Raw genomic sequence first — 27018 nt, 5'->3', positions numbered from 1 at the left:
ACATTTCTCGCCTACTGACTCATTCTCATTCAAGAACCTGCAATGCGAGCCTGAACCGCCTTCATTGAGAGAGGAACTGGATGAGAAAACTGGGAGACTTTGGGGCTTAAACAATGAAGACTTTTTGACCAGCAAACAGGATCCATACCAACCAGCCCAAAGATCTCAAGAAAAATCTTAAACGACTGCCCTTAAAGAAAGGTCTCCAGAGGAATTGTCACTATTGGTGAAATGTAGACAAAAAAAGCTTCCAGAAGGGCAGCTGCCGTAACATGCCAAGGTACCATTCAAACTCGCTGAACTGGCTGAAAAGTAATCCTACGAGAGAAGGATCAGCACTCTGTTGTGGAAGGGCAGGTGGAAAGGAGGAAGGGATGCCGTGCAGGTGGGGGTAAGAGCGTGGTGGGCAGGAGATGAGAGAAGGAGCGCCCAGCCCAAACTCAGTTGCTTGCTTTGTCCCCGGAGCAGAACCTTGCAGCCCAGCAAAATTAGGTAACAGTAGAGTGAATAGACAAGGACTAAATTACATTTCTACATTTTAAAAATACGGTACAGTAGTTTAAATTTGTTTGTACAGCAATTCTGAAATATGCTGTGGTAGTGATTAGAAAAGATTAAAGCTGGATGAGTTACCTAGGATTACAAAACCCAGGGAGATACTCACAGAGTTACACTGGAAAACACAGTGCAAGCCACAACAGTAGGAAGCCCCAAGGAAGACAGATCATGATCAGCTACTTCTGTTCTGATTTAAGTCAAGAGTGGTCTTAATGATCAATTTTAATGCTTCTACTTTTTAGCAATTTTGCTAAAGTGTGATTGTAACTGGTTAGTTACCGCATATTTGTTTGTGGCTAAAGATGCCATTTATGCTGTTTGTTCCCTCTTTATGCTAACCAAGGGGATAAAACACTATATGAGTACGTACAGAAATATAACACTTCACATACATCCATTGAAATGTTTAAGACTTATTGTATATGTTGGATGTGGTGAACAACATTACTTACACACTACATATTTTTCCTTGTGATATACACCAGTTCCATTTGGACAGAAATTATAATGTAATTAAAGTATAAACAGCAGCTTTTTATTTTAAAAAAGTACTTACAAATATGCTAATTGTAATTAATTTATGAGATTTATTTTATTAAAATGTGTTTTCATTTAAAATTGAAATATTAAGCAAAAGCATTCTTATTCATAGTAGATAATGAATTGAACCAAAGGATCTATGGTGATCAGAAACATATTCAAATGGTCTAAATTCCACTTTGTGAAAAGGTTTCCTTTAGTCTGTCTTTAGGCCTTCACAAACACCTAAACCCACGACACAGTGACCTAGCGAGGATCCACCATCAGACCGCAGCCACATACACTTCTGTAATTTTAAAACTAACAGCTCTCAAATTCACACTCCTATTCACAGACTGGAAAAGGAAAATACCCTTTTTCAGCTTCTAACAAGTTGCTCAAGTTTGGTAAGCTCTTTTTATTCCCACTGAATTGGTTAAAGAAGCTGCAGAGAGAACAGGTCTTTGTTTCACGCAGCTGAAGACAAAGTCAGAAGCTGGCTTCTTACCACAGCCGACTCTTGGTCCAGGCCTTCAGCCACAGACGTCTCTCAGTTCCCTGGATGCACACATACATTTCCTGAATATTATTTTCATTTAAATTACGTTAACAGATTAGAGGCGGCTCACATCTCTACGTAGGTTGCTACATAAAACTTAGAGCAAATGTTTAAAAGCAGAAAATACTTAAAATTAGTACAAATCTTATTTCAGTCAAAGAGCAGCTTAACGTAAAGAAGGAGTGTATCCAGTCCTTAGAGGACACAAGGTCAAACAGCTTACTCAACTTGCAGAAAGATTGTGCAAGCAAATCTGACCATTCCCATAACACATGCTGAAGATACAGGCAGGACTCTATGGGTTGGCCTTTACCTGTATTTTGGTTTAGGAAACTCAACTGTTTAATATTGTTTAATCCCCCTCAGCCCCCTTCCCCCCTTTTTTTAAAAACCTGGGCAGCCATTCAGACTCAGTGTTTTGCTAGGTCCACCCCTGGTTAGCCTTTTATCAGGATGATTACAAACACTCTCAAACTATCTGATGAATACTTAACTTCAGGATCCTCTCTGCTTTTGCACAGGACACTAAAATCAAGTTCTCTAATTCCCTGGTGCTGCTGAGAGGTTTATCAGGTCCTTGAAGGCCACTCTTGCACTGCATTTTGGTATTCTACACGTCCATCTCTCACGATGCACTTCTGGGTACACAGCCAGCATCGTTGGCAAAATACTGGGAAAGAAGAATGGGCGCAGGCCACCCTCTACCTCCGCACCCCCTGCGGTGGCCTCACAGAGCCAGGCAGTTGCAACAGAGCAAGCCGGGGCTGGTTCTGGCTCCTGTTTTTTTTCAGCTATCAAATTGCACTTGAGTCACAACTCCAAGCTTTTTACCACTCGAGTCACAACTCCAAGCTTTTTACCACATCCAGGAACACTTGCAGGGTTTTTTGGTGTTGTTGTGTTTTTGTTTTGTTAAGTATAAACCTGAGTTTCCCAACATCCTGACTTGCCTTTGATTGCTGAGGTCAAATGAAAATGAAAAATGACTGCAACAGCAGACAGTGCTGGAGACCACCTAGTTTTCTGTTTCAGAGCAAAACAAATACGTAGCTTCACTTTAAAGCCTCTTCTGTTAACAAAAAGTTATTATACTGTAAGTTTCCATATCTTCAGCTAGGATGTATATGTACTATTTAAGAAGTTTAACATTTTCATCTTAATAATACACACAAAGCAGATACACAAGCTAATGGCACACTGCCACTGGGGAGCTGCTGGCTCACCGCTTAAGGCAGCGAGCATAGAGGAGACATGCAACTGCAAAGACACAGACCTATTCCCACATCTCCGAACATGCTTCCTAATATAAAACTCATCTCTCCTGTGATTAAAGAGTACTGCTGGCCACGTCCAGCAACATCCATGCCCAGGATCCCTTCCTCTAGGCCCGCGGCCCCTTCCCGGGCCCCATCCCCATGCTGTGTCTCCTTTTCGGTCCGGTTCGGCTGTTGCGTAGAGTACACCCGCAGAGCCTGCGTACTGCCTTGCTGAGTTGCTGAGCCTCACCCCGAGAAATAACAGAGTATTAAAGGAGGAAGATAAGGTAACGACTTCTAATATAGCTTAACAAGTAAACCCAAAACCTCCCAGTTGAAAACATACCTTTTGATTAATGCTGTTATTCCAAAACAGAGCGAGACACCAGTCAAGTAATGAATTGACTCAAATGTCTCCTCTTAAAATGAGATCTAGGATCTAGATCTAACAAGGATCTATTGTTTGAAATGATTTTAAGTTGTCATATGCAATATAAACCAAAAATAAATATGTACGCTGTGCTAACAAGAACAAAGAGATTTTCCTACCACTGAAAGAATCAGTCACCTAAGAATTAGGATTGAATTCCAAGAACACACCTGGGACGAACAGTAATGCTTACATCCACCTAGCCAGCTTCCACTTTCCTTTTCCATAAGGTGAAGTAGGGGGAACCAGGCAGATGAATGGATAACAGTTTCCTCGCACACAAAAACCCCACCATTTAAGATCCCCGTGAAATCATAACACAGCCATATACTCTCCTGAAATAAGCCATACATCTTATTTAATCAACTGACTTCACAAACTATCCAAAAAGCTAATCATGTTTATGCTGCACTCACGACATGATAAAACTTGATAGATTTGATTAAATGAGACCATACTGCGTACCAGAAATTTTATTCTGAATTTTTTTGCTCTCTCCAAAGGACAGAGTCTGTCAAACCTATTTACTTTATTTTACTCTCCAAAGAGGAGAAAAGGGTTAGGGTCACATACCTTTGCTTATACATTATTAGTGCTGAGTTTATCTGCAGAAGAAAAATAAAATCCCAAACAAGAGAACAGAATATTTTAATAGGTTTTTAAATATCAAAGTACATTATTAGGTAACTAATAGCTTCTCTCCCTTAATGTATTTTATAAAGATATTAATGCATTAAGCTTTGGGCATTTTTTAAATGAACACAATTATAATCAGGAAATTGATGATGTATTTGAATGAAGACCTGCAATATGTCAAGTGTTCTGCCTTTTTCTTCTGGCAGAAGAAACCCATCTCCACGGATTTATCCAAGGAGGAAGAGCTAAATGGATAAATTTTAACATACTAAACAGACTTACTTTTTCTACTCTGCCTCGAGGAGCAATTCACCTTACAGAAAGTTGAAAAACAAATGCTCTAGGGAAAAATAAGAGTGGGGCTTGATAGTTTTTACTGTATTTCTTTTTGGGTTGATATCTGACCAATTTTAATTTTTAAGCATTGTGCTTCATTACAATGACATTAATGGATACTTTCCTTTGTGTGAATTTAGCCCTCAGATGCAATGAGTCAGAGGCTTCCAAGACTTGCTCCTCAGGAATAAACGCTGCCTTTTGGTTAAGCTGGAACTCTGTGGATCCTGATTTTTACTTTATTTTTAATTTTATTTTTTAATTGTAATCATTTTTTATTTTTAAATGGCCATCTAACTCATGGGAACTGTGGCACAAAGCTCTTTATGCTGTGTGCGTCTTACTGCGTATGACTTATCAAATCACCCCACGGACCAAGCTAGAGCAGAAACCAGAACTTCTGAAATGCAGTCCAGGAGTTATGCTCCCACGTTCATTAATTATACTTGAAATACTTAATATAATCTAAATTTTAACACGGTGAATCATCTTATTCTGCTTTCCTTTAGGGACAAAGCAGATGCCATCATACCCCGTGCAAAATTTGAACCTGCTGGCCAATCTGAAGCAAATCTGATGGTGGACGAGAGGTCTCGAAGGTGCTATAAAAGGTTCATGAAAATGGGCAGCTGTGCGGAGGTGAGAAACCCCATGAATACCCTGACTGAGGGAAAGCTTCAGCATGAGATCAAGCCTTATTATGGCAGCAGAGAGCTCACATTAGAGAAAGCCCTTAGAAATGCTCCGGCCACAGAAGAGCTTAAACCAGAGTTCACACCTTCTCTGAGACCCAAGCCAGGCAAACGCAGACAGAGGTCCGTGGGAGTTGAGCTCCGTTAGCTGCAGGGCTTGCGGGGCCCCTTGCTGAACCCCTCGCAGCCCTGCAGGCAATTCCCACGCGGAGCAGAGCACCCCACGGCTGTCCGCCTCCCCCTGCCCTCCCTCCAAATGTCGATCCCCACAGAGCGAGGACGAATCGGCGAGGGAACCGTCTGCCAGCACGTGGCTCTGGGGGAAGAGGAGGAAGGCACGGAGCACACGTACCACCTGGCCGCCGTGAGCATCCAGGCTCCCCCGATACATGTCCCCGTGCCAAGCCCTATCCATCTACCATGCCACAATCCGTCTTCGCGCACACGCAAGAGGATGACCACGCTGCTCTGTGCCCGAAAGGCTTCACTGAACTCCCCATTCCTCACAACGTCATCCTCAGCTGCCTTCTTGGCTCTTAATCCTGCGCTGACCGCGCTCAATCTTGCGTACTGCTCTCTTTATTCTCTCGTCAATCAGGCTCTGGTCTCATCTCATTTACTGCCCTTCCACTCTTCTCTCAGCTCTTCAGGGACACCTCACCGACTCCTTAACAACCGCGTCGGGCCGCTCACTTAATGGAGCTCTTCCTCTGAAGAACTGCATTGCAAAAATCCCATCTTCTACACTTCTAACTCATTAAATCCTGAAATGAGATCTTGCTCTGAAATTGCTGCATTGTCTATTTAAATACATTAACGATACACACGCAAAAACGTAATACTGTGTTAACCCTAAAATAACTTTTCTGTCATATCCCTAAAGGAATACCAAGTCACAAAATGAAGATTACCCATGCAGCCAAACCTCATATGCCTTAAAATCAATTCTATTGCCAAACATCTAGAAGAACTGTAGTTTTTGGTTCAGAACACAATTTGCATTCATGTTTATAACTCAGTGCAGAAAGAGCTTTCCAGATCTGATGGTTCAGCTCACTGGTGAGCCCAGCCCAGGAAGCAGGAGGGCCACAGCATCTCGGGAATCTCTCCACCCCTCACTGAGCATCCAGAAGATCTGCTGGGGCTCCGTGGCCCCCAAGGACTGTGCTACAAAGCAGTCACGGCTCTGAAAGAGCAGATGGTTTCAGGACAGTTACATGGTGAAGAAGGATGGGATATACTTCATTGTGATTTTAAGATACACCAAATGCTGCTGCTTGCTGTTTACTCCCAGAGCACCTGGAGGGATTGAGGCTTAATACCACAGTATCTTTAAAGAATCATTTGGATGGCATAATCCCTCTCTCCCCTCGTAAGCCTAGCATAAAGAGGCATAACAACTCCACACACACATGCACACACAAACGAATGCCTTGTGCCTGGATACTCCATGGCATTTTCCTCCAAATTACTCCTAGCTCAGGTAAGTGGTTCAATTCTAAGTAACAACTTGTTACAGATAGGAGAACTTATGTTTAATATCTTAGAATATTCCCAGAAGCATCACACCATGGAAATGACAACTTCCCACCTCATTTTATAGAGGACCTGGCAAAGTATAATATGCAAGTGTAACTTTTTTAGGTCTAAAAAAATGCTGCTTATGCCTACCTGATAATTCAGAGCCATAAAACACTAAAGAGTATTTATATACAGGATAGCTAATGAACTTGATTTTCAGGTAAGGGATACCTGAAGTATTTCTAAAAGAATAAGCTGTTAAAACTATTTGGTATCCACAGAACAATCACAAAATGGTATGATGAAGTCAAGGTTTACCACTCTCGGCTTTGGGCAACATACACAGCCCACCTGTAGCTTCGTCACTCGGCAGTGATGCACCCAGCACCCGAGCAGGCACTCCCAAAGTTAGTTTGCTCAGGTACTGCTCTTGGCAGCAGCAGCAGCACAGGCAGAGGTGCAGAACAGCATCGGTCCTACCCTACATTTAAGTCCCAGCCTTCCCTCAGACCACGTGTCTGAATTGCCCCCTTACCTGTCCTACGCTCCTGTTGTACATTCAACCTCAAAAATCCCTATGCCTCCACTTTGCTTTCCCTTCTCACAAACCACCCCAGCGCAGGGCACGCAGCATTGCCCCTGCTCCTGAATCCTGCATGTCAGCTGCGGATGCTGACGGTGCCTGGTTCCTACAGCTTCAACCGTGCGCGGGGCAGAGGGGAGAGTCGGGAGGCTGTGTGTGACACCAAGGTACCACCCATCAGCGGGAACTGGTGGGGCGACCGCCTGTTGGAAATGCTCTCCTGTTCTCCAAGGTAAAGTACAGGTGCACACAACCACAGACTCCTCGTGCGGAGGCACTTACCTGAGCTGGCAGCGAGCGCCGGATTAGGGGCTGGTTCTGCGGAGAGGCTCCTCGCTCACCTCCGGCAAGTGCACGGAGGACCCATGCAGACCGGCAGCTACCGCTCCTGGCTCTGGCTGCACAGGCGCCTCTTTGCAGAGCGACCCTAACCACAGCTTGGGGTCCTCAGCTCTGGAGGGCTCTGCTCCTCAGACCTCAACTCCATCTCTGCCCATGACACGTGCGTACACACACACACGTGCACTTTCTACATTCACAGCAACAGCAGTTTCTGCTTCCCCGCACCATACCCAAAAGCTCAATGCATTAACTAATGACTTATAGGAGAACTTTTTGGGAGGCAGAGGCAGGGAAGCAGAGACAAGCTGTGGTCTCTAAGCACTGATGAAGCAAACAGACATGCTATCATCCCACTAATCACACAAGACTCATTATCACTGCTGGGGTAGGGTAGAGTAGTACCTGCCCTCTAGCCAGTTGCCACAATATCTCTTCTAATTTCAATATGGCAAAAGTATTTTGAATCTGCTGATAAAATAGAAATGTTCATCTTCTGCATGTATCAAAGTCTTTTATACATACACGCACATACATATATACACACACACATATATGTTCCAATACGCATGTGGCCACTACAAAGACATAAAGTAGATCTTTAACAGTAAGTCATAGTGTACGACAGCTAACAAACCTACAGAGATATATTCTCGGTTGTTCTTTAAATGACAGCTATTCTGATAAAGAACAATTATATATCTGAATAGAGCAGAAGGTAAATTGCTGAATAGCCCCTGAACGACCATGCTGAATAAAGGAGAAACTACTTTTAAGACCGAGTAGCAAAAAATAACTTTGACTTTCTCAAACAGTTAAAGAAGTTATTCTGGACAGCTGTCTCAATTACTGTAATACTACAGAAAATTAAAGTAACATCTGTAAAGAATAAAATTATTATCATTCAACATTTTTACTTTCCCTTCTGTTAGAGGACTACTTGTACTTCATATCTGGAGGAGTTATGGTTTAAACCAAAACAGACCATTTTGGAACAGAGCTGTTATGCAAATATCTGTTCTGTATTCTTACTAAAAGCAATGCTGTGCTAGTCTGGACAAGACTTGATGCACAATAGTTTCTTTTTTGTGCAGTGAAGCAACATCATAAATGATGCAAAGATGGTAATGACGACAGATACTATCTTCTTACCTAAAAACCAGACACTCAAAAATGTAAACACATAACAACCTTCTATGGGCTAATGTTCATCTTGCAATTATTTCTTTAAATGTTTGCATCCTTTTTACATATTTTTAACTGCAAGTCATTGCAGTGATATTAAGTGTTCTTCAGTGAAAGTAATATAAAGATCTACTTGTACTATCCTCTCTTAGCAAGTTTATGCAGTGATACCTGCATATGCAGATTTGTAACACAGACATCATCTTCTATCTACATAAGCTATATGAAATTACTTATCTGTAATGCCTGAGTAAGATCCAAGATCCCAAGCAACAAAAGCTAACTGCACCATGCCTTAGAGAATTTAATAACCTTAAAACACCAAATGAGCATATTTCATGCCTAGCATTTTAACGCTGTACCTGGCTCGTGTTGGAAGAAAACGATCAAACCTAACAACAAATGCAATCTGAGGCAATATTTAAAGATTAGATTATCCTTCACTGCAAATAGCTCATTTGTTTACTACCACATTGTTTTATTCTTGTTTTGCCTCCTTTTACCACAAAAATGCTGAATATTCAGTTTAGATTCCCCAGCAGCTTTTTATTTTAGTCTAAAAACATTTACCTAACACATTCTTAACAAGCAAAGTGAAGAAAATTCAGCCATCTGTCTCCACATTACAATAACAGTTAGGGAAGAGTAGATTATTCTATAGAGCACGAAATTTAGTGCTAGGAATTGTTATATTATAAGCACCGGCGTGCTCGCATCAGTTTTGTATATCAAAACGTCGAACAACAACGTGCAGCAGCAACAGTGATTTATAAGGAAGCACAGGACAAAACGTGGTAAAGGTATTAAATGCAGTATTCTAATCACGGTATACATCCATGCTCCAAACTGAGGAAAAACGATCTGTGCTCCTGCTTTCTTATCTCCAGCACTTCACTAGTTGCAAACGATCACTAAAAATCCTCGGCACGACTCGCTGCAAGCGGACGCGGCGGAGCGGGAGAGGCGAGTCCTTACCTGGGAAGCCCCCTTGCACCATGGCTGAGCCCGGCGGCCCCTCAGGAGAGGCGCATTCCCGACGAGCCCGCAGCGCGGCACGCAGCTCCAATCCTCATCGCACACTCGCGCGGCGCTCCTCTCCCTTCTGACGACCTTGGGCCTGTTTCTCTCAGATTCCTCTCTCCTTAAGGGCAAACTGTCTGCCTGCCTCTATTAGGAGATGCCATCAATTACATTAATTTCGGGCTGCCCGCAGGCTGGCGGGGGCATCTGCCGGCAGCCGCGCGCTGCCTGCACGGGCGCAGCGCGTCCCTGGCTTCCCTGCGCGACCCGCCGGGGCTCCGCGCCCGACTCCGCTCCGGTGACAGCTCCATCCCCAGACGCGACTCACCTCCGCCGCCTCCGCACTTCACTGCTGGCTGCAGCTAAGATCACGCTTAACGCCCGTGGCGAAGCAGTAGTTAATAGCCATTTTTCACCTAGGCATCGCTTCCACGCGGGCTGCAGGGGTTATCAATGAATTGCTCTTAGCTCAAATGACTTCAGTAAACGTGGTGTTCTGCAACACCGCCAACCATGCCGTTTCCCAGCACCGGTACGCGCTCTTGGATTATTTTCACATGCCAGCAAACAAAACCAGCCTGCCATCATAAGGATGATTTAAACTTCATCATAACTTGTGTTTTGCTGCGACTCTGAATGAGCAGTATTAGTTTTATTGCAATGACTGCCGAACTGAAATACTGAAGAGATTCAAACCCCTTTATTTAGTAATTAAAAAACAAAGACGACAGCCCTCTCTAAATTTATAAGTGTACTCAGTAATTTTGGGAAGTCCTTACTAATTCTCTATTCCAAATGCTGCATTTAAAACAACCCCGAATATTCTGTTATTTTGTTAATACCATTAATTTGTTCATTTTTAAAGTTCATTGTCCCTTCTTTAGAATGTATATCACAGCACACACATAGCCATCTGTTCAGTGCATTATGTACGAGCACACTGTAAAAAAAATCCAAGTCCCAGCTGCAATTTTACTATTAAAAATTCATCAAGAATGTAATTTCCTTTTGCAGTACTTCATCAGATAAGAACTGTACATGTGATTCGCAAACATGGGGGGGGGAACCCTCAATAATAAAACCCCAAACAAATCCCAAACTACAATGACACCAACGTTGTAGTTTATCCTCACGTGGTACAACAGCTTGCAGGGCTGCCCAGAGCGTACAGCCCTTCGGGGTCTTTTATTAGGACTGGTTACAAAACCTACATATTTTAGCTAATTACGACTCAGGATAAGAATGAGAAAAGAAGATTAGCAGTATAGAGCCACATTAAATAGAGATTAACCTAGAGCAAAAAAAAATGAAAGTCACTGCTTTATTTGTCTAATCCTGGCTTTTGCATGATCTTTGAAAACGCACCAAACTAAATACACACGTTTTAATTTTGTTAAATATAATAAGTATGGCAATAATTATTTTTTCAACATTTTATTTTCATAAAGCCGGAAGCTTTTTTCCTGGCCCCATGTTACTCTTTGCACATCTTCGCTATTTGCTGTTGATTGCAGTGACATCTATTGGAGAGGCAGCGTTTGGCTACACGAGCTGTCTCACCTGAACTCAAATTTTGATTTTTTTCCCTCTGTTTTAGCACAGCTTTGCATAAAACGACAAACTCTAAGCAGTCAGGTTCTCGGGAGTTACGTCGATTTACCAACGTTTTTGTTTTTATTTGGCTAGTTCCTTTTCAGTAATTCTGGCATTTTTCCAAAGTGACAGCAGTAGTTTTGTCACCTTGGTTCACAGCGGCACTTAAGGCTTCCTGAGGTCATGGCTTTACACCTCGAGAACATCAAATACACTTGACCATATTTTGCAAGGTCTCAACTGAGTTCTCTTTAATTGGTTTTGTTTTGAAATGAAAAATCAACCCCATCTCACGTGTGCATGGCCAAGCACTTTCCAACACACTCCTGTCTAAACAGCAGGGACTCTCTGCACCAAGCTACACCCCCCCACCCCCCTTTCACCCTAAGGTGAAACACTGGAGAGATTTAAAAATCTCTCGTTCTGGTAGGAGAAACCATCATTCCTCAAAAAGCATTTTAGGAAGCTAAATCACTAGGCTTTCTTGCAGCTCCATCGATCTCTACGTTGTCTAGAGACAAAATAAAAGGGAGGGGGCATTATTATCCCCTTATTAGATAGAGCTGAATATCCCCGCAGACGGGAAGTCTGCGCACAGCAGCCTCCACTCCATTATCTTAGCCACCTTTCACTAATTTTTATTATTATCCATTCTTACTATTTTAAACTTACTTGAAACCAAGCAGATCAATCTCAGTCTCCTAGCCAGACAAGCAATTTTAGTAAAAAACCTAACAGCCATTAAAATTATGGGTTCCAAGTTTTTCCAATAGTTGTCTTCTTAATTTTCTTATAAGGCTTTTAAGGTCTTTCCTATACAACTTATCATTGTCCTCAGCTCAATTACAAAAGTACATCTAAATTGCACCATTACTAATGCCCCACAGAAAACCTTATAAAACACTTCATTACAAACGATTCTGCCCATCCATTTCCTCCGCTTCTTTTTACTACTCCCCCCTTATTAGAGCCATAAGCCACAACGGGGTGCATATTACCTGCTAGCAGATCCTTAGTGCACACCTACGGCCATCCGCCGGTAAAGAAAAACGCAACGCACCGGTACCTATTGATGTGGTCTGTAGCACAGCTGCTTGTAAGGACAAATAGCTCCTTGTATACCCCCTCCTTCATTTATTGTTTTGACTAAAGAAAAAGAATCCTATTCAAAAACTCCTGTTTAGAAGGTTTGGGAAAGCTAAATAATGTCTACGTGGAGAAAGTGACCCACACCAAAATAACCTCCACCATGGAAAGACAGTTCCCACCATAGGGGGATGGACCCAAATGCATAATTCTAATACTTCCAGGTCTTTAAGATGAAGGATTTTGAAGGATCTTTTTGCAGTAGACTGAAGAATCACTACGTTGATATAACAGACAATGAGTTAAACAACCAAGCAAGGTAACAAATCCTGCCTTTCTCTACAAATCCTGTAAGCCTAGTCTTTCTTCTCCAGCTATACCTGTAAAATTACCATTCTTCTCCACATGCTACAGTTCTACAAGACTATTTTAAAAAGTAAACTGAAAGCCTTTAAGCAGCATAGTCAGAGCAGAGTAAACAAGAAGCAGATTACCCAGAGTCAGAGTTGACTACTGATAAAGATTTTGACAGGATCACTAGAAGAAGAAATAACACAACAAGAGGAAATTCTATTTGCAGCTTGCTCCCAAAGTCTAGCAAAAAAGCCATCTACAAACTTTGAATGCAGAAAGTAACCTTGGAGGCAGCGATCACAAATGGTTCAAATTAAATCGAAAAATAAAGAGAAGAAGCTCTGAAGCTAAGGGCCTTACGTTCAAGAAAACAAATTTGAAAAAAATCCTAAAGTTTCTTAGTAAAGTCAGACTTGATGAATTAAAGCACTGGAACATGGAGGCTGCCTGGAATTTCTCTAAACCAGGAACTACCTAGTAGTTCTACCTCCAGCAAGGATTCGCCGTCTTTGGGTGAATAACCACCTCTGCAAAGAAAAGGCAGAACATCTACAAGAACTGACTGACGGTTACAACAGGCCAGCACTGCAAGCTACAGTTTCAGCGGTGGAAAAACACATACACACAAAAAAAAAAAAGGAGCGTTGCCAAAAGGTAAGTGGATTTAGATCCCACCAGGGAAATTACCAAAAGGTTCTTCAGCCTCTTAAAAGGGAGAACAGACAAAACAGGGAGAGACTGCCATGCAGTACCGATGGGACAGAAAGGAAATAAAAATTTTCCTAGCATGGGAGAAAAGACTAATGGAACGCTTTGCTTTTGCTTTTGATATGGGGAACGATGAAGAACATGGAGACAGAAGTAGGATGAGAGTAAGGGACTCTCATGGAAGGAATGATAAGCAAGGATTTGAAAAAACTCAGGCCAAGTGGAACAAGTAAATTATTTCTGGAATATGAGACAAATCAACGAGCGGGTTCATGAAACTGCAGCTGTATTAATAAGACAGCTAAAGAAATCCATCAGGCGCACAAGCAGAGGACACCAAGCAGAGGACACAGATTTAACAGCTCATCCACCTCAAAATGCCTCTAAGGCCTTCCAAGCTAGAGGCACACAGATAGGAGGTGAATGAAACAAAGGAGAGACCATGACATAGATTTCCCCCGGTTCACTTTTTTTTTTTTGATATCTGATTTTTTTAAATAAGGACAATGCAATAAATCTAATCTACCTGCTGTTCAGTGAAGCCTATAAAATTATTAAGTTTATAATAATAATAATACTGCATTGGAATTGATGAAGACTACTTTCTTTACCAAGTGATCACAGAAAAGATACTCTGTAAAAGCCCCTTTCAGAGCTACCGAGCTGCTTAATATTGTTTTAAGTAGAGCTAGATTGTTTCTAACACGGTTTTTACTTCAAGGGTTAACGTAAAAACTTAGTTTAAAGTTCCTTAGTCTGTTTTTTAAAGAAACTGAGTGAAGGAGGGGACGAATAAAGTGGAAAAGGCACATCTTGATTTTGGAAGATTCATGGAAGCGATGGTTATGGCAAACATTCAACTTCAGTCAGTAGAAAGCGTAGCGAGAAAGGGATTCATCCAAACAGATCTGCCTGTGTAATTAGTGTAATATCAGAAGTAGCTTTACCTTCTCAGCTATCTGCCTCAGCTGGCAATACCATTAGGAATTGCAAAATAGCTAAAAAATGATCAAGCTCATCAATAAGAAATTATAGCTGTGCAAAACATTAACTTTGGTCTAGCAAGTACTTGGATTGAGGCACATCCTAACTAGATAACTCAAGAATCAAGCTACATATCAAATATATCCTTTAACTGGGGATTACAACCTTTGTAACTAATAACAGCCTGAAAATAGCTTGCTACAACTGGTGATTTACAAGCAGAGCTGGTTTAAAAGTAAAATACATTCATTCTAAAATGCACAGTTTGGAGTCAAATGCTCCTCTGACTACCACTCCCTCAAGAAGTTACCAAAAAACTTCAAGTGACTAAGGTGCAGTCTCCAAGCAGATGAGATGACAAATTCTCTAAGGGGAAGATCTGGAAAGATCTCCAGTTGGTTCGAGAACTAGTAGCTTTTAATTAAAACAACACAGGCAGACCTGAGCAGGCTGTTCCTGTGTACCCATTACCTTTTCCATGGTTACCAACCTTCCAAGATCCATCTTGTCTCCACCTACAAAGCCCTAGGAGTGACCAAACAACCAATCTCATTAATTATCACAGCTTCAACAACACGCCATGGCCAACACCAAGAGCAAAGTCAGTACGAGCAGGCAGAATTGCTCGCTCACCAGGAGGCCTGATGGGAACTTCCACATGGTCGCTTCGAGGTCAGAAACTACAAAGGCATCCCTCTGCTTTAGCTTCGCCCTAACTAGGACAAACCTAAAACACTCCAAGACACAAAATCACAACTGTGATTTTAATATTGCTCAATATTGTATTGGAAGGACAATAATATTCCATTTATCCAAAGCTGGAATTAACAAAGCAGCATCCTAGAATCTAAGTCTTGCTGCTGGAAGCTCTTAAGTTGACATTGTATCCTATTCTTTAGATGCCTACTCTTCCACAAAGTGCCAATCATTATAAATCATTAAAAAAATTAGACAGTCACAGAACCTTTCCCTTGAAAGGTGCTACCAAAAAGTGGGATTTAAACAATAAATCCGATTTTTTTTTAATGGAAATATATTTTTTAAGAGCGCTGCCTTGATATAAACTGCAGGCTGTTTTAGGCAAGGCACCAATGGCTCTTAACCCAGGTCTATGCAACTACCACTGCTACTACAGGGGTGAAGCACCACATCTGCCTTTTTCTGCTGATGCCACTGCCAACACAAGCCCACCAGTCCCCTGCTTAGGCCTTCTTAGACCAAGATTAAATGGAGCCCTTTTTGCATCTCTTCAGAAGAGAAAAGATATCCAAGCCTGGCTGGGAAGAGACGACCATCTAAATAACAAGCAAGCAGCCATCTGTAAGAACAAGTCTGCGGACTCTAATTGCCACGCTGAGCACTACGTCCATAACACAAGCACTACACGGCGGGTATGTTTTTCATATAACCTGATCGTGCTCCATAAATGCAATGCTACGTAATAAATATCACACTACTTACTCTCCGCACAAGCTTCCTCCTCTTCATCCACGTTAGCTTCCTCCGGGTGCAGTCTTTCCAGTGCTCGATACGGAGGCGGCAGTTTCATTGGAGGTGGAGCCCCATATCTTCTCTAATGGATTCAAAGTAAAATAGTTACATGCTTTGTACTCTCTGTACACAAGAAAAAATTCATATTTTTCCTTCTGTCCTAAAATATCTATGTGCATACATACACAGGGCATATTACAATACGCAGGGCATATTACATATTAAAATCTGCAGCATAGGCTTTTTAATGCAAGAAATCAAAATAAGTAGCGACACCGAGCATAGAAAAGAAAATACAACAGTGCGTACATATTTTCTTATTGACAGAATACTTGTGTATCATTGTAAACACAGACGTATGAACATTAATCAAGGCATGAAAATAAACATTAAATTATAACCCATTTCTCATTAGAGACTTCAAACACTTCAATATTAAAATTTTATGATACTGTTTTAACATCAACAAACCTTTAAAATACAAAATAAAAGCTTAAACTTCTTACTGCTTCTACAAGAGTATTTACATACAACGTCATCTATATTTTAGCTTAAATTTAAAAATGAATTTGAACTTATAATAAAATTCTATTACCTCACATAAATACAGGCAGCTCCTATAATGATGCATATAGCGACGCATATCAGGCATAAAGAGTCAGCTCTGAATCTAATGAAAACAGATGCTCCTTTGTCCAAGCAACTGTTTTTATAGCTCAGAGTAACTGGATCATGCCTTAGCTGGTTACATGATTTCACTAAATTACGTTCAATTGTATCCCGTACAACCACACCACTAATAGCAAGATGCACTTTAGAGAGGGAGCAGCGAGGACAACGTGCCATTAGAAGAGCCCGAATGCTTGCAACGAATTTCTTCTATAGCTGGGAATTAGGAATTGACACCTAAACATCAAACCTGGCATAAGATTTTCCGCTGTGTACAATGAAAGTGGAGCCTAAATTTGTGTAGCATATTCTAAGCAGCATATTGTAAGGCAAGCTACATACAAAATTACGTGAGATAATATCACTTACATCATCCTGCCCATTTAAAAATTATTACAGCCAAGTGCTGCACTGAGGACAGCGTAAGAGTTAATAAATTAAAAGCATTCTGGCCAATCTGTAGTAACAGCGCTCAATAACAGCACTTTGAGACATGCCAGCTATTTCCCCAAAGTATACAACACACCAGGGAGCCTCTGCTTCCCTCGCTCGACCCCAGCACATGGACAACCGAACCCAACCTGGAAGGTCCAAGAAGCACCGCCTGGGAGTCATCGCCCAAACCACCGAGTAGGTGCAGACAGAAAGCCGCAGCCCTGCTCTCGGTTGCCGGCGACAAATCAGGATCGCTATCATTCCTTAATAACTCAGTCTAAATGTTGCCCCTTTGGCTTTTTAAAACCTTAAACATTTTTTAGAAAGTCTGAGAGAAATTACATGAGACACCTAAGCTTAGCCAGCAGCTCGCTACGGCTCAGAGGGAAAATCCAGGTGAGTGAATTGCTCCATTTTCGGGCGGATCTCCAACAGAGAGCACTGCGCTACGTTTGCAAAATCTCTAGACTACTCCCATAGCTCTTTATTGGCCTAAGCAAAAGGCAAAAACAAGTTTATCCCCAAATGCGCCAATTTTTATAAGAATCATCCCAAAAGTTTCTGACCGTAAACGCATAGAAACCAACCAGAATCCAGTCATATTTATTTCAGTGGGCTCAGAACCCGCTTGATAAAAGAGAAAAGCTTTAAAAAAATTTGAGTGCACAATATAAAAACTTCTAACTATTTCTAGATTTCACTTTTGATTAGAGTTATATATAAAAACAGTCATGCTGGCAAAGTCCCACTCTGGCAGAAATGCTAAATACTGTGTTTCTTTTTTATCAGATGTTTGATGTCTAAGAAAATGAAGTATTTACCAAGGAAAGAAAAAAAAAAAAAAGAAAAAGTCTGACACACGCACGCTCCAGATTTAAACTGTGGAAGAAATTTTTATTCTAGAACAACAAGTTCTCTAATTTACTTGCTCTGCAGAAGAGAAAAATCAGCAGGATCTTTCCTGTTGATCCACATCTACTGAAACTTCTTCATTGTCCAGAATTTCTTTTCAAAGATTGATGTCCAAACATTATGCACTTTGTTTACAAACTGTGCTTTAACTTGATCTTTATGGAGAGGTACCATGCTACCATTATTTCCAAAGAAGAGAGGACATCAGTAGAAGAATTAGATTTCTAGAAGCACTATTTTTCTTGAATTTGATATTGTGAAACATCTTCCTGCTTTTTAAGCCTAAGTTATTCTGACTTGCATGATCAGCAGAGTTGAGCACAAAATTAGTTTTATTTAAAAACACATTCTTTGAGTACAAAATGAAGGAAAAGGAATGTGAACAATTCTTTCCCTAGATCCAATAGATATAGGCTGTCAAAGACTGAAATATCAGCTAGGAAGTGTCAGAAGGGAATAAAAGGAAATAACATATGACAGGACACAGGCAACTTTCTACTTTGGGACCTTACAGACAAGGCCACTCTCACATCATTGCAAAAGAACAAGTAGTCACTACTTTCTTTTGAAAATTAAGAATGGAGGAAAGTAAAAGAAAAATGAATTACTGAATCATTTTTTCAAGGGCAGGCTAAGACATGACCAAAGTGAATGCACCCATTTTGCATAAAACCTATCACTTTTTTTTTTTTTTGAAGTAAAAATTACATTCTAGCAGCTTTACCTAATTTCAAAATGCTCTGTTTGTTTGGCCTACGTGGTTTGATTTACAATTCCCTCTAGTCAGTGGAGAGACTCCACATCCACTTTACCCATACAGCATCTTTAGAGATTCCTCAGCAACACTGGAGTAGGACAGAAGGAAAAAAAAAAAAAAAAAAAAAAAGGAAAGAAAAAAGTGAATGGTACATAGCTGTGTGTTGCATTCCCCAATTTAAGGCAGCAGAGCACTCCACTATACCAGGTTTTGTGTTAACACAGCTTCTTCCAACACAAAAACAAAACTACAGTTTACATAGCAAAACAACAAAGTAACTTTAATATCCAGTTTGCCCACAAGAAGCTCAATTGTTTTAAGTGGTTTTGTACAAATGACTTCAAGTGATCATTTTTAAATAAATGGATCATGAGAAGAGGATAAACACAAAAAAGAGAGGGGGGGGGAGGGAGGGAGGGAGGGAGGGAGAGAGAGAGAGAGAGAGAGAGAGAGAGAGAGAGAGAAAATGAACCTGCAGTATTGAAAAGATAATTCATCATACAGAAAGAGGCAGATTTTCCAGTTGGATATGGCTGCTTTCAAGCCACACTCTTTTGTGACACTTTGAAGACTGGACTCAAAATATCAGTGATTTCCCATAGGAACGCAGGCTAGTAATCCACTAATAGCAACTCCTTCTAACTCAGAGCTGCCCCTACTGTAGCACAGTATGACTGCTTTGTGAAATAATGTTCAAAGCCAAAAAGGAGCTACATATTTATGCACTGAAGCTCTTCAATATTCCACCCACTAGTTTACAGCACCAATAGAAAAAAAAGGTTTGAAAAAGATTAAGCTCACTCTTTAACCTCCTGACACTATAGAATGCAACATGCTGGAGTCCTAGAGATGAAAGGCAGCACATTGCAAGTGGATGAGTGCTTTTTAGATTAGAAATATAGATAACAAAACCAAGAAAAGGGGATTGTAACTGCTTCATTATAACTATTATCCACTGGCATAAAAGCATGACTTCAACACCTTTCTTGATTTTTTGGAATAACTGAGCCTCATAGCTTCTGAAGCTGACAGGAGCTGAAAGGAGGCTTACAGAAACTTTCTGAAGCAAGAGGGCCCTCTGAGTTTGGCAACAAATGCCGAAGAACCGAGCGAGTACAAACGAAACGTTCATCATATTCATAGTCGGCATGTTGAACTGCTCTGGACAAAAGTTACCATCCACCCGAGTTCTGTCCTCTGCTCCTCCAGCTCCGAGGCAAAATACCTGGCCCACAGCAATCAACGCCGCTCCCAGAAATGGGGTATACAGCAAAATCCCTAGGCCCTTAGAGCAGTCTGAGGGTGAGAAAACATGTTTCCCTTACTGCAGAGTAACTACAACAAATACACTGGTTTATACTGATTCTTTATTTTTAAACCTGCCAGGAAGTTTTTAGAAAGTTACTGTGCAGTAATTGCTATCACATTAGTAGGCCAACTACAGATCACTTGGTCATTTCCTCATTTAACACAGCAATGGGAAACATATGAGACTCAACTGATTTAATCATCCCTGTAACTTGATTTTACTCAACTTCAGCCAGCCTCACATTAAGGATATTAGTTGTGTACATGTTACTGTTTTTCTCCTTCCATTAAGCAAGGGGAATCAATTTGCCTCCAAACTGGGCAAAACAGATACTTTCAGAGAGATGCCAGTGAAGAGCTGCAAGGGCTGCACAGTTACAGCAGCCAGGGGAGACCCAAAAGACATTTGTCCAAACCTTGCCTTGGATTTGGCAAAAATTGAACCAGGGAGATTTCAATGAAACACTTCAAACTTGATTTCAGACTTCAACAAAGGATTAACATCCATTTATAACACAAGTTGTTATACCATTTGATTTAATAAAACTTAGGTACAGCATTCAAATGCAGATAAATACCTTTTCAGTCTTATTTTCTTTCTCTGCGTCCTGAACTTTGCTCCCCTTAGGCTGCACAGGAGAAACCACCTGAAAACATAATGTATATGTTGCACATATTAAAAAGAGAATTCCAGTTACAAAGCAAACGTCAAAAGATTAGGTAATGACAACAATAAAGACTCCCAACATACCCTTCATTTTGACCAGTGCAGAAGGCCATCACAACACAGCCTTCAAACTACTTGGCTTGTACAGAAACTACAAACATTCGGTGTTTCTCTTAGTGCTCACCGTTTGATGTCTGGCCCCATCTCTCCATTCAATGAAATATTAGTTTGAAGTCAACAGTATTGATTTACATACTTGATACAGAACTCAATATGGACTTCTGAATAAGTGCCAGTTCTTTAATTATTCAGAGCTGAATAGTATGTTTTAGAAAGTAAACATCAAATAAGCAAGTACAACACTTCACCATATTTTTATTGCTCAAAAAGGTGAAAAATTGTAAGATGCTATTTGAAAAAAATACAAGACAGTAGTTTACTGTAAAAACAGTTAAAAAAAATTATGAAAACATCTTTGTAGAATGATTAATTGGAAACGATCATGTGGCAGTCCAAAGTCAGAGGCAGAAATTACTCAAACAAAAGCTGCACTGCAAGCAGCCTGGAGATCCCATGTGAAATAGTTTCTGTACTAACCTCAGTACTTTAAATTCCTAACAAATATCTCAACCTCCATCTGTTTACCTACTGAGGCAGGAAAGAAACTCATGTTCCTGCAGATGAACACCATATAGAAAAGTGCAAGTTTAGCCACCATATGATATTCCTCTTTGGTGTTCTTTATCCTTACAAGGGGAAACATCTACTCTTAGTGCATTTTCATGACTGCTGGTGCTGGACACATAGCTGAATCTCAAAGATGCCGTGAGAGCCTATAAGAAGTACTCAAACGTGAGTACGCAAGTTTATTTTAGAACTTGTTTTGGGTCATGAAATTAGGCCATACGAAAGGAGAGGGGCACTCTCAGGTTCCTTCTACATCACAGAATGGGACAGACTCCCACTCCTTTAGCAGCACCTTGTTTCAGTGAATGGGAGCTGGAGTGCTGAGCACTGCCGAAACTCTGATCCCGTGTTATGGGAAACTTGGCATTCACACAGCAAAACACCAAAATAGCCAGTGTTCCAGCTTTCGTTCGATCTCTTTCGATCGCCAAGGAAAGTAAGGTTCAGAGAGGCAGCCGGACACTCAAATGTTCTGGCACTTTTTTTTCCTATCTCCATTTCTGTGAAAGGGTCAAATACAGAAAGGGAGCCAACTCAGAGAGCACCACTGTGATTTTTGCCATCCCTGCCTGTGGAAACCTCCTCCCCAGCTTAGCTGGCGGAGGTCGTAACAGACTCAGAAAGACTTCTGGGAGCACAGGAAAAATAATGCACACTGTGTGCCAGATTTGTCTGCAGTTGCCAAAAAGGTCTCCTCTCAGGTCTACTAACCCACCAAAATTCCTGAGTAACTTCTCAGGTTACACCAAAAGCACACAGAAGTCTCGTATTTTTTTGTGTACTCCAAGAGAAGGAGAACTGTATGTCTTCTCTTTCTAGGGGGCTAGCAGGTTTCTGGCCCTGGCCTTGAAGATAAGGGCATGCCTAAGTCTCTTAGACTTAGCTTGCTCCCAAAGTACTGCTGCAGATAACTTTGGCTACACATTTGGATTAGATTTTTACAGTATATTTTTAGTTATGAAATACAAATTAAAACGCACAAGGCCAGACTCAGTTACATGTGTGGGAGACCTAAATTACTGCCAATTCAATAGATTTACATCTACTAGATTTACATCTGAGAAACGAGGTTTAGAATCAGACCAAAAAAGTAATCACATGGTCCATAAGCAGAAACTCTGTCAGAAAGGATGGATACAAAATAGAAAAATCTTGCTGAAAGAAATTTAGCCAAGTTTAAGATGTATATTACACATGCATTAAATTTTGGAATAAAAATAGGAATGAACTCACTTTTGGCATGTTAGACAAACTCTGAACGACAAACACAACAGGATTTCCTGCATTCTTGATAGCTTCTACTGCTTCCTCGTGCGTGGCGTTCTGTAAGTCTACCCCAGAAACCTAACAAACAATTTATTTTTATTAGGCAGTTTGTCTCTTGCACACAGTCACTACAAGAGGTCAACATACATTCACAGATTAGTGTATCACAGGAAGGTACCAAAAGCAGTCAAGGGAAATTATTTTGAAAGTATTTTTCTATGATGCTTTAAGAAAAAGCATCTTACTTAGTATTAACAGCTAAAGACAGGTCACACGTTTCCCAAAGCAATTTTTCTAGATAAAAACCTAAGGAACAAGACTGCCAGAGAATGTTAGATACAATACCCCTCTTTCAGGTTTTGCCTGTTTATAAGATAAATCTGTTTTGAAACTGTTCTTCAAAATATCACATGCAGCCAAACAGCACATGCAAGAATGGCACTGTCAGGGTGGGAACCCCAGATTCAGAAGTATTCGTTTGGAGTACAGGGACTAAAAATCAACATCAAGCCAGAGGCGACAGGATGCACAGAAACGGCATTCTGCCCTGGCATCTACTAGAATCGGGGATTTCCCTTAAATAGTAGTTAACCAGACTGTTAACTACTCCAAATTAACACATTCCAAATAACAGCCCAAATTTCAATATGAAGAAAGAGTCTATGCAGACAATGCCACTTCAAAAAAAAATTACTTCTTATTCATTTACATGGCAAGAATGGTCTTTCATTTTTTTCGTTAAAGCATTAGATACCCGGGCCTATCTTTTCTTAAATAAACAAGATGATCTTAAAAACTCTCTGTATTCAGACCTTAAATGAAAAGCACTGGAGGGATTTAATTTTGGTTTTCCAGACACACTGTCATAAAATACTTCATGAAACAGTGGTGGTATTTTGTCCCTCCCACCCCCCAAAGCTATCTCAGTCAATCTTTATTTCTTAAAATAAAAAAGGTAGGCCTAGCTGCCTTTACCTCAAGTATTTTATCTCCAGTTTTTAAAGCCCTTGTTCTTCCTGCTGGGCTGTCTTCCAAGACGTGTTTGATAAAGATCCCTTTAAGTTCCTCTCCATTCTTCAGGCGCTTTATGACGGTTTGTCCACCAACAATACTGATTCCAAGAGACACATGAGGGTCTCGAAAGATCTCAACACTGAAAAATGCATGCAATAGTTTAAATAGCTTGAAATAGCTTTTTAAGCTATTAAATGCAAAGCCTGAAATAAATGCAAGCTTTTGGTCTTTCAAGAAGATCTAACAGTAAACAGAAAAAGCCAGATACCTCAGAATGCTCTCAAGAGAGGTGTTTCTTTATCCCAAGCAGACCACACCCCACACAACAAAATTCTGCTGCCAACACAAGACCACTGCCCTTGCAATAAGCTTTTAATTTAGAGGAAGTCAGGGTAAACAGGCAGGTCTGGAAGTAAATGAACTCAGTCTCTTTCACAGAAGAAAAGACATAAGGTAAATGAGAAATAAGGTAACCATATGAACATACGTCCGTGGTGGTCCCCAATGGCTGAAGTTGGGAGTTTCTTCTCCTTCTCCTTCTTCTCTCTCAGGTAATTCACTAATTGGGGGCAGAGGGAGGAGAAGAACAAAAAATAAAAAAGTCACCACACCTGCCAGGTCACAATTCCTCACATGTTTTGTATCTGGCAGTATGAGAGCAATGCCTCCTCACACCATCCAGTTTAAATCAAATGTCAGGCTGAATAGGATTTTTTTTATATTTAAGTTCAAACGTACATAATGAATGCTCCAGAAACAAACATGATGGGCAGACCAGATTTATAACCTGCTCTGTGATACACAAGTCTGCACTGTTTTAACTCATTCTAAACGACTATTCAAGCAATTTACACTTGCTTACTGATTAATGTGCTGTGATTCTTCTACAGTAATATACAGATGATAAAGCCAGTCCAGCTGACCAGAAAGCCAAACGTCATGCAACTGGGAGAAAAGATTCTGTGCAGTCCACTAAACACCCCAGAACAGGGTGGTAATTAAACTTTTGTACTATATATTACTCGTCTGTCCAAGGAATAGGAAATATCAAATCGCATGCCCCTGCAAGAAGCTTCGAACAATACACCCTTGTACACTTTTTCTGCAGATCCTGAGAGCTGTAAATGCTACCCTTACACTGCAAAAATGAAGCAGGGTGTTGTGCTGGAGAAATAATCCCTTCGCTTTATTCGTTGAGCTGCTTTCATTCAGGGGGAAGGTTACACATGAACTAGGGAAGCACTGAGGAGGAGTCAACAGGCCCCATAAGCAGATCCACTACCCAACTCATCCACTATTTGGCCAGGGGAATTACGGGATGCTTGACAGATGCGGCAAATAATTATTACCATTGCCAGCTCAAGGTTTCTCTGCAGCACTGGCAAGATAAAATTTTTCCTGCATAGGCCTGTGGTAAACTGCCCATCCCAAAAGGATCAGAGGGGGAAAACAAAGGAAAGGGGAAAACAGGAGGACAGAGCTGTGCCAAGGAGCTAAGGGCAGAGCTCTAAGCGGTAACGACTGATGACACTGGTACATGCAACTTTCCTCTCCTCCACAGCACATCCCTCCTTCTGGCTCTCCACACACCGTGGCATAAGTGAAGCAGGTGGCAGAGCCACTGGCACTTTTCTGTCCCAGTACTCAGGGAGAAGCATGTCAAGTAAAGATTCAAAACAACCTGCAAAATTCAGCTCCTTGGGTAGAAGTCAGAGAACTGGCCACTACCTATGTACTTACTGCAGCTTCACACAGCTTTTAACAACCAGTCAGTTAAATAAAGCAGGAAGAAAACAGAGTATAACTGAAAGTTATCTGAAAACTGAAATCCTTTCTCCACACCTGCACAATGCTGTTCTAGGCTGAGGTAAGGCAGTAACTCTCCCAGATTCCTGATTCTTAGAAAAAATACAATTCTCTTCTTTTAGTTCCTTTTCAATAGCTTCCAGATCAACAGCAAGCATAGGTACCTTGGAGTCAATTTGAAGCTTTGCACCTGAAGAAGAAAAGGTACAGATGTAAACATCTGCTTCTTCTGTCCCTGCACCTAGCAATGCACCTTGGAAGCAAGTCCCTTAGCTCGCCATGTTCCAAATGTGGATGTCGCATGATGATTAAGAGACTTGGAAAGATTCAAAACATATCTTTTTGAAGCAAATTTAAACAACACAAACACTTTTTTTTTTTTTTTTTTTTTTTAAACAGCATCTTGCTTCTGACATACCTTCTGACATATCTAGTCAAGCAGGAACAGGAAACGCCAAATCTTTGTGGAACTGAGCTAAGCTTAGGTACATGAGAGATGTTCCTCAGAAAAACGCACAATTAGAAACAGTGAACTCATTCTTCATGCAAAGGGAATAGTGCAAACAAATCTCTGCTCCAGCATGGAAGCCCATGGCACAGGGGAAAATGGATGTCATTTTGGTGCCATAAATATCAACATTAATTAAGCCACCACAGCTCCTTGCCAGAGTAATTAGTCTACCAGTGTGGCTTACACACTGTTGGTTGTATGAGACTTGGGTGACAAAGAAAGGGAAAAAAACAACCTCCTTTCTCCCAGCAAGCAAGTGCTATCTCAGGCAGGCTTATAGATTAATCCCCCGATAAGGTACCAAATTCCAACCATTAATGTAGGGAAAAATTAATTAGGCCCTGAAGAAATGGCTCAAATCATGTATGCCAATGTAATGAAACATCACCAATCCAGATTAGATCTGAAGAAAATGCTTGTTAAAATTTCCACCCCGGCCCCTTCTCCCTCCCTCTCCAAGGAATCCCTTGAAGCGTTTCAGCGTGTTCGCTGGCACTCCTGTTGCCTGACCGGGCTGCTCCCTGCTCCAACGGAGGCAGCCTGCAGAGAGCCAAAACCCAGCCAGTGATACAAGCCTAGAGGTCTGATTCAGACCCAGCGAGGAAAATCCTCACGCTCTGGGACAACAATCTCACTGCCTTGACAGGCAGCATGGAGACCAAAAAGACCAATTCTTCATGTCTGTTCCAGCGACAGCCAGATCAGTGGAGATGCTCACGAAGCGACGAGCGAGGCCAGACAGAGCAGATGGAGGCAGGCTGCGAGTTGCTGTTTCCTGGGCTGCTGTGGAACTAAAAAGGTGGCTGCAGCATCTCACACTACGAGCAGGTTGCTCTGGATCTCCTCCAAAGAGCGGGCTCCACAGAATTACCGACCAAACTTGGCGTTCTTGCCAAGGGCAAGCTCTCTGGCCAAACGAAGGAGACACTTTGCTCCTGAGGACAGGTTACAAAAACAAGATACAGTGCAATCACCTACCATCGAGTTCACTCGCAAATGCTGGTTATGGTAAAATTGCCCTGTGAGCCTGTAACATTCCCCTGCCCTCCCCTTCAGTTTTTTTTAGTGTGAAAACTTATAGATTCAGCAGTCAAATGTGATGAAGGCAAATTCCTGAAAGAAATAGCCATGAGTTA

At 41.2% G+C, this 27018-nt stretch overlaps 1 protein-coding gene across 7 annotated transcripts in view; it reads right to left on the bottom strand.

Moving 5' to 3' along the window:
* The window catches only part of PATJ (PATJ crumbs cell polarity complex component), a 159031-nt gene that overhangs the window by 70254 nt on the left and 61759 nt on the right, over positions 1-27018 (bottom strand). For all 7 annotated transcript variants that reach the window (XM_026108637.2, XM_026108638.2, XM_064516294.1 and 4 more), the window contains 6 exons: positions 25408-25561; positions 24053-24124; positions 23527-23704; positions 22519-22629; positions 20510-20578; positions 15821-15932 (listed from right to left, as the gene is read on the bottom strand). In XM_026108637.2, the coding sequence (XP_025964422.2) occupies positions 15821-15932; positions 20510-20578; positions 22519-22629; positions 23527-23704; positions 24053-24124; positions 25408-25561 (696 nt within the window). The remainder of the gene's footprint in view (positions 1-15820; positions 15933-20509; positions 20579-22518; positions 22630-23526; positions 23705-24052; positions 24125-25407; positions 25562-27018) is intronic.

Source organism: Dromaius novaehollandiae, chromosome 8, assembly GCF_036370855.1.
Source record: "Dromaius novaehollandiae isolate bDroNov1 chromosome 8, bDroNov1.hap1, whole genome shotgun sequence".
Taxonomy (NCBI): Eukaryota; Metazoa; Chordata; class Aves; order Casuariiformes; family Dromaiidae; genus Dromaius; species Dromaius novaehollandiae.
Note: the sequence above shows the minus strand (reverse complement) of the source record. Positions and strands in the feature narration are given on the sequence as shown.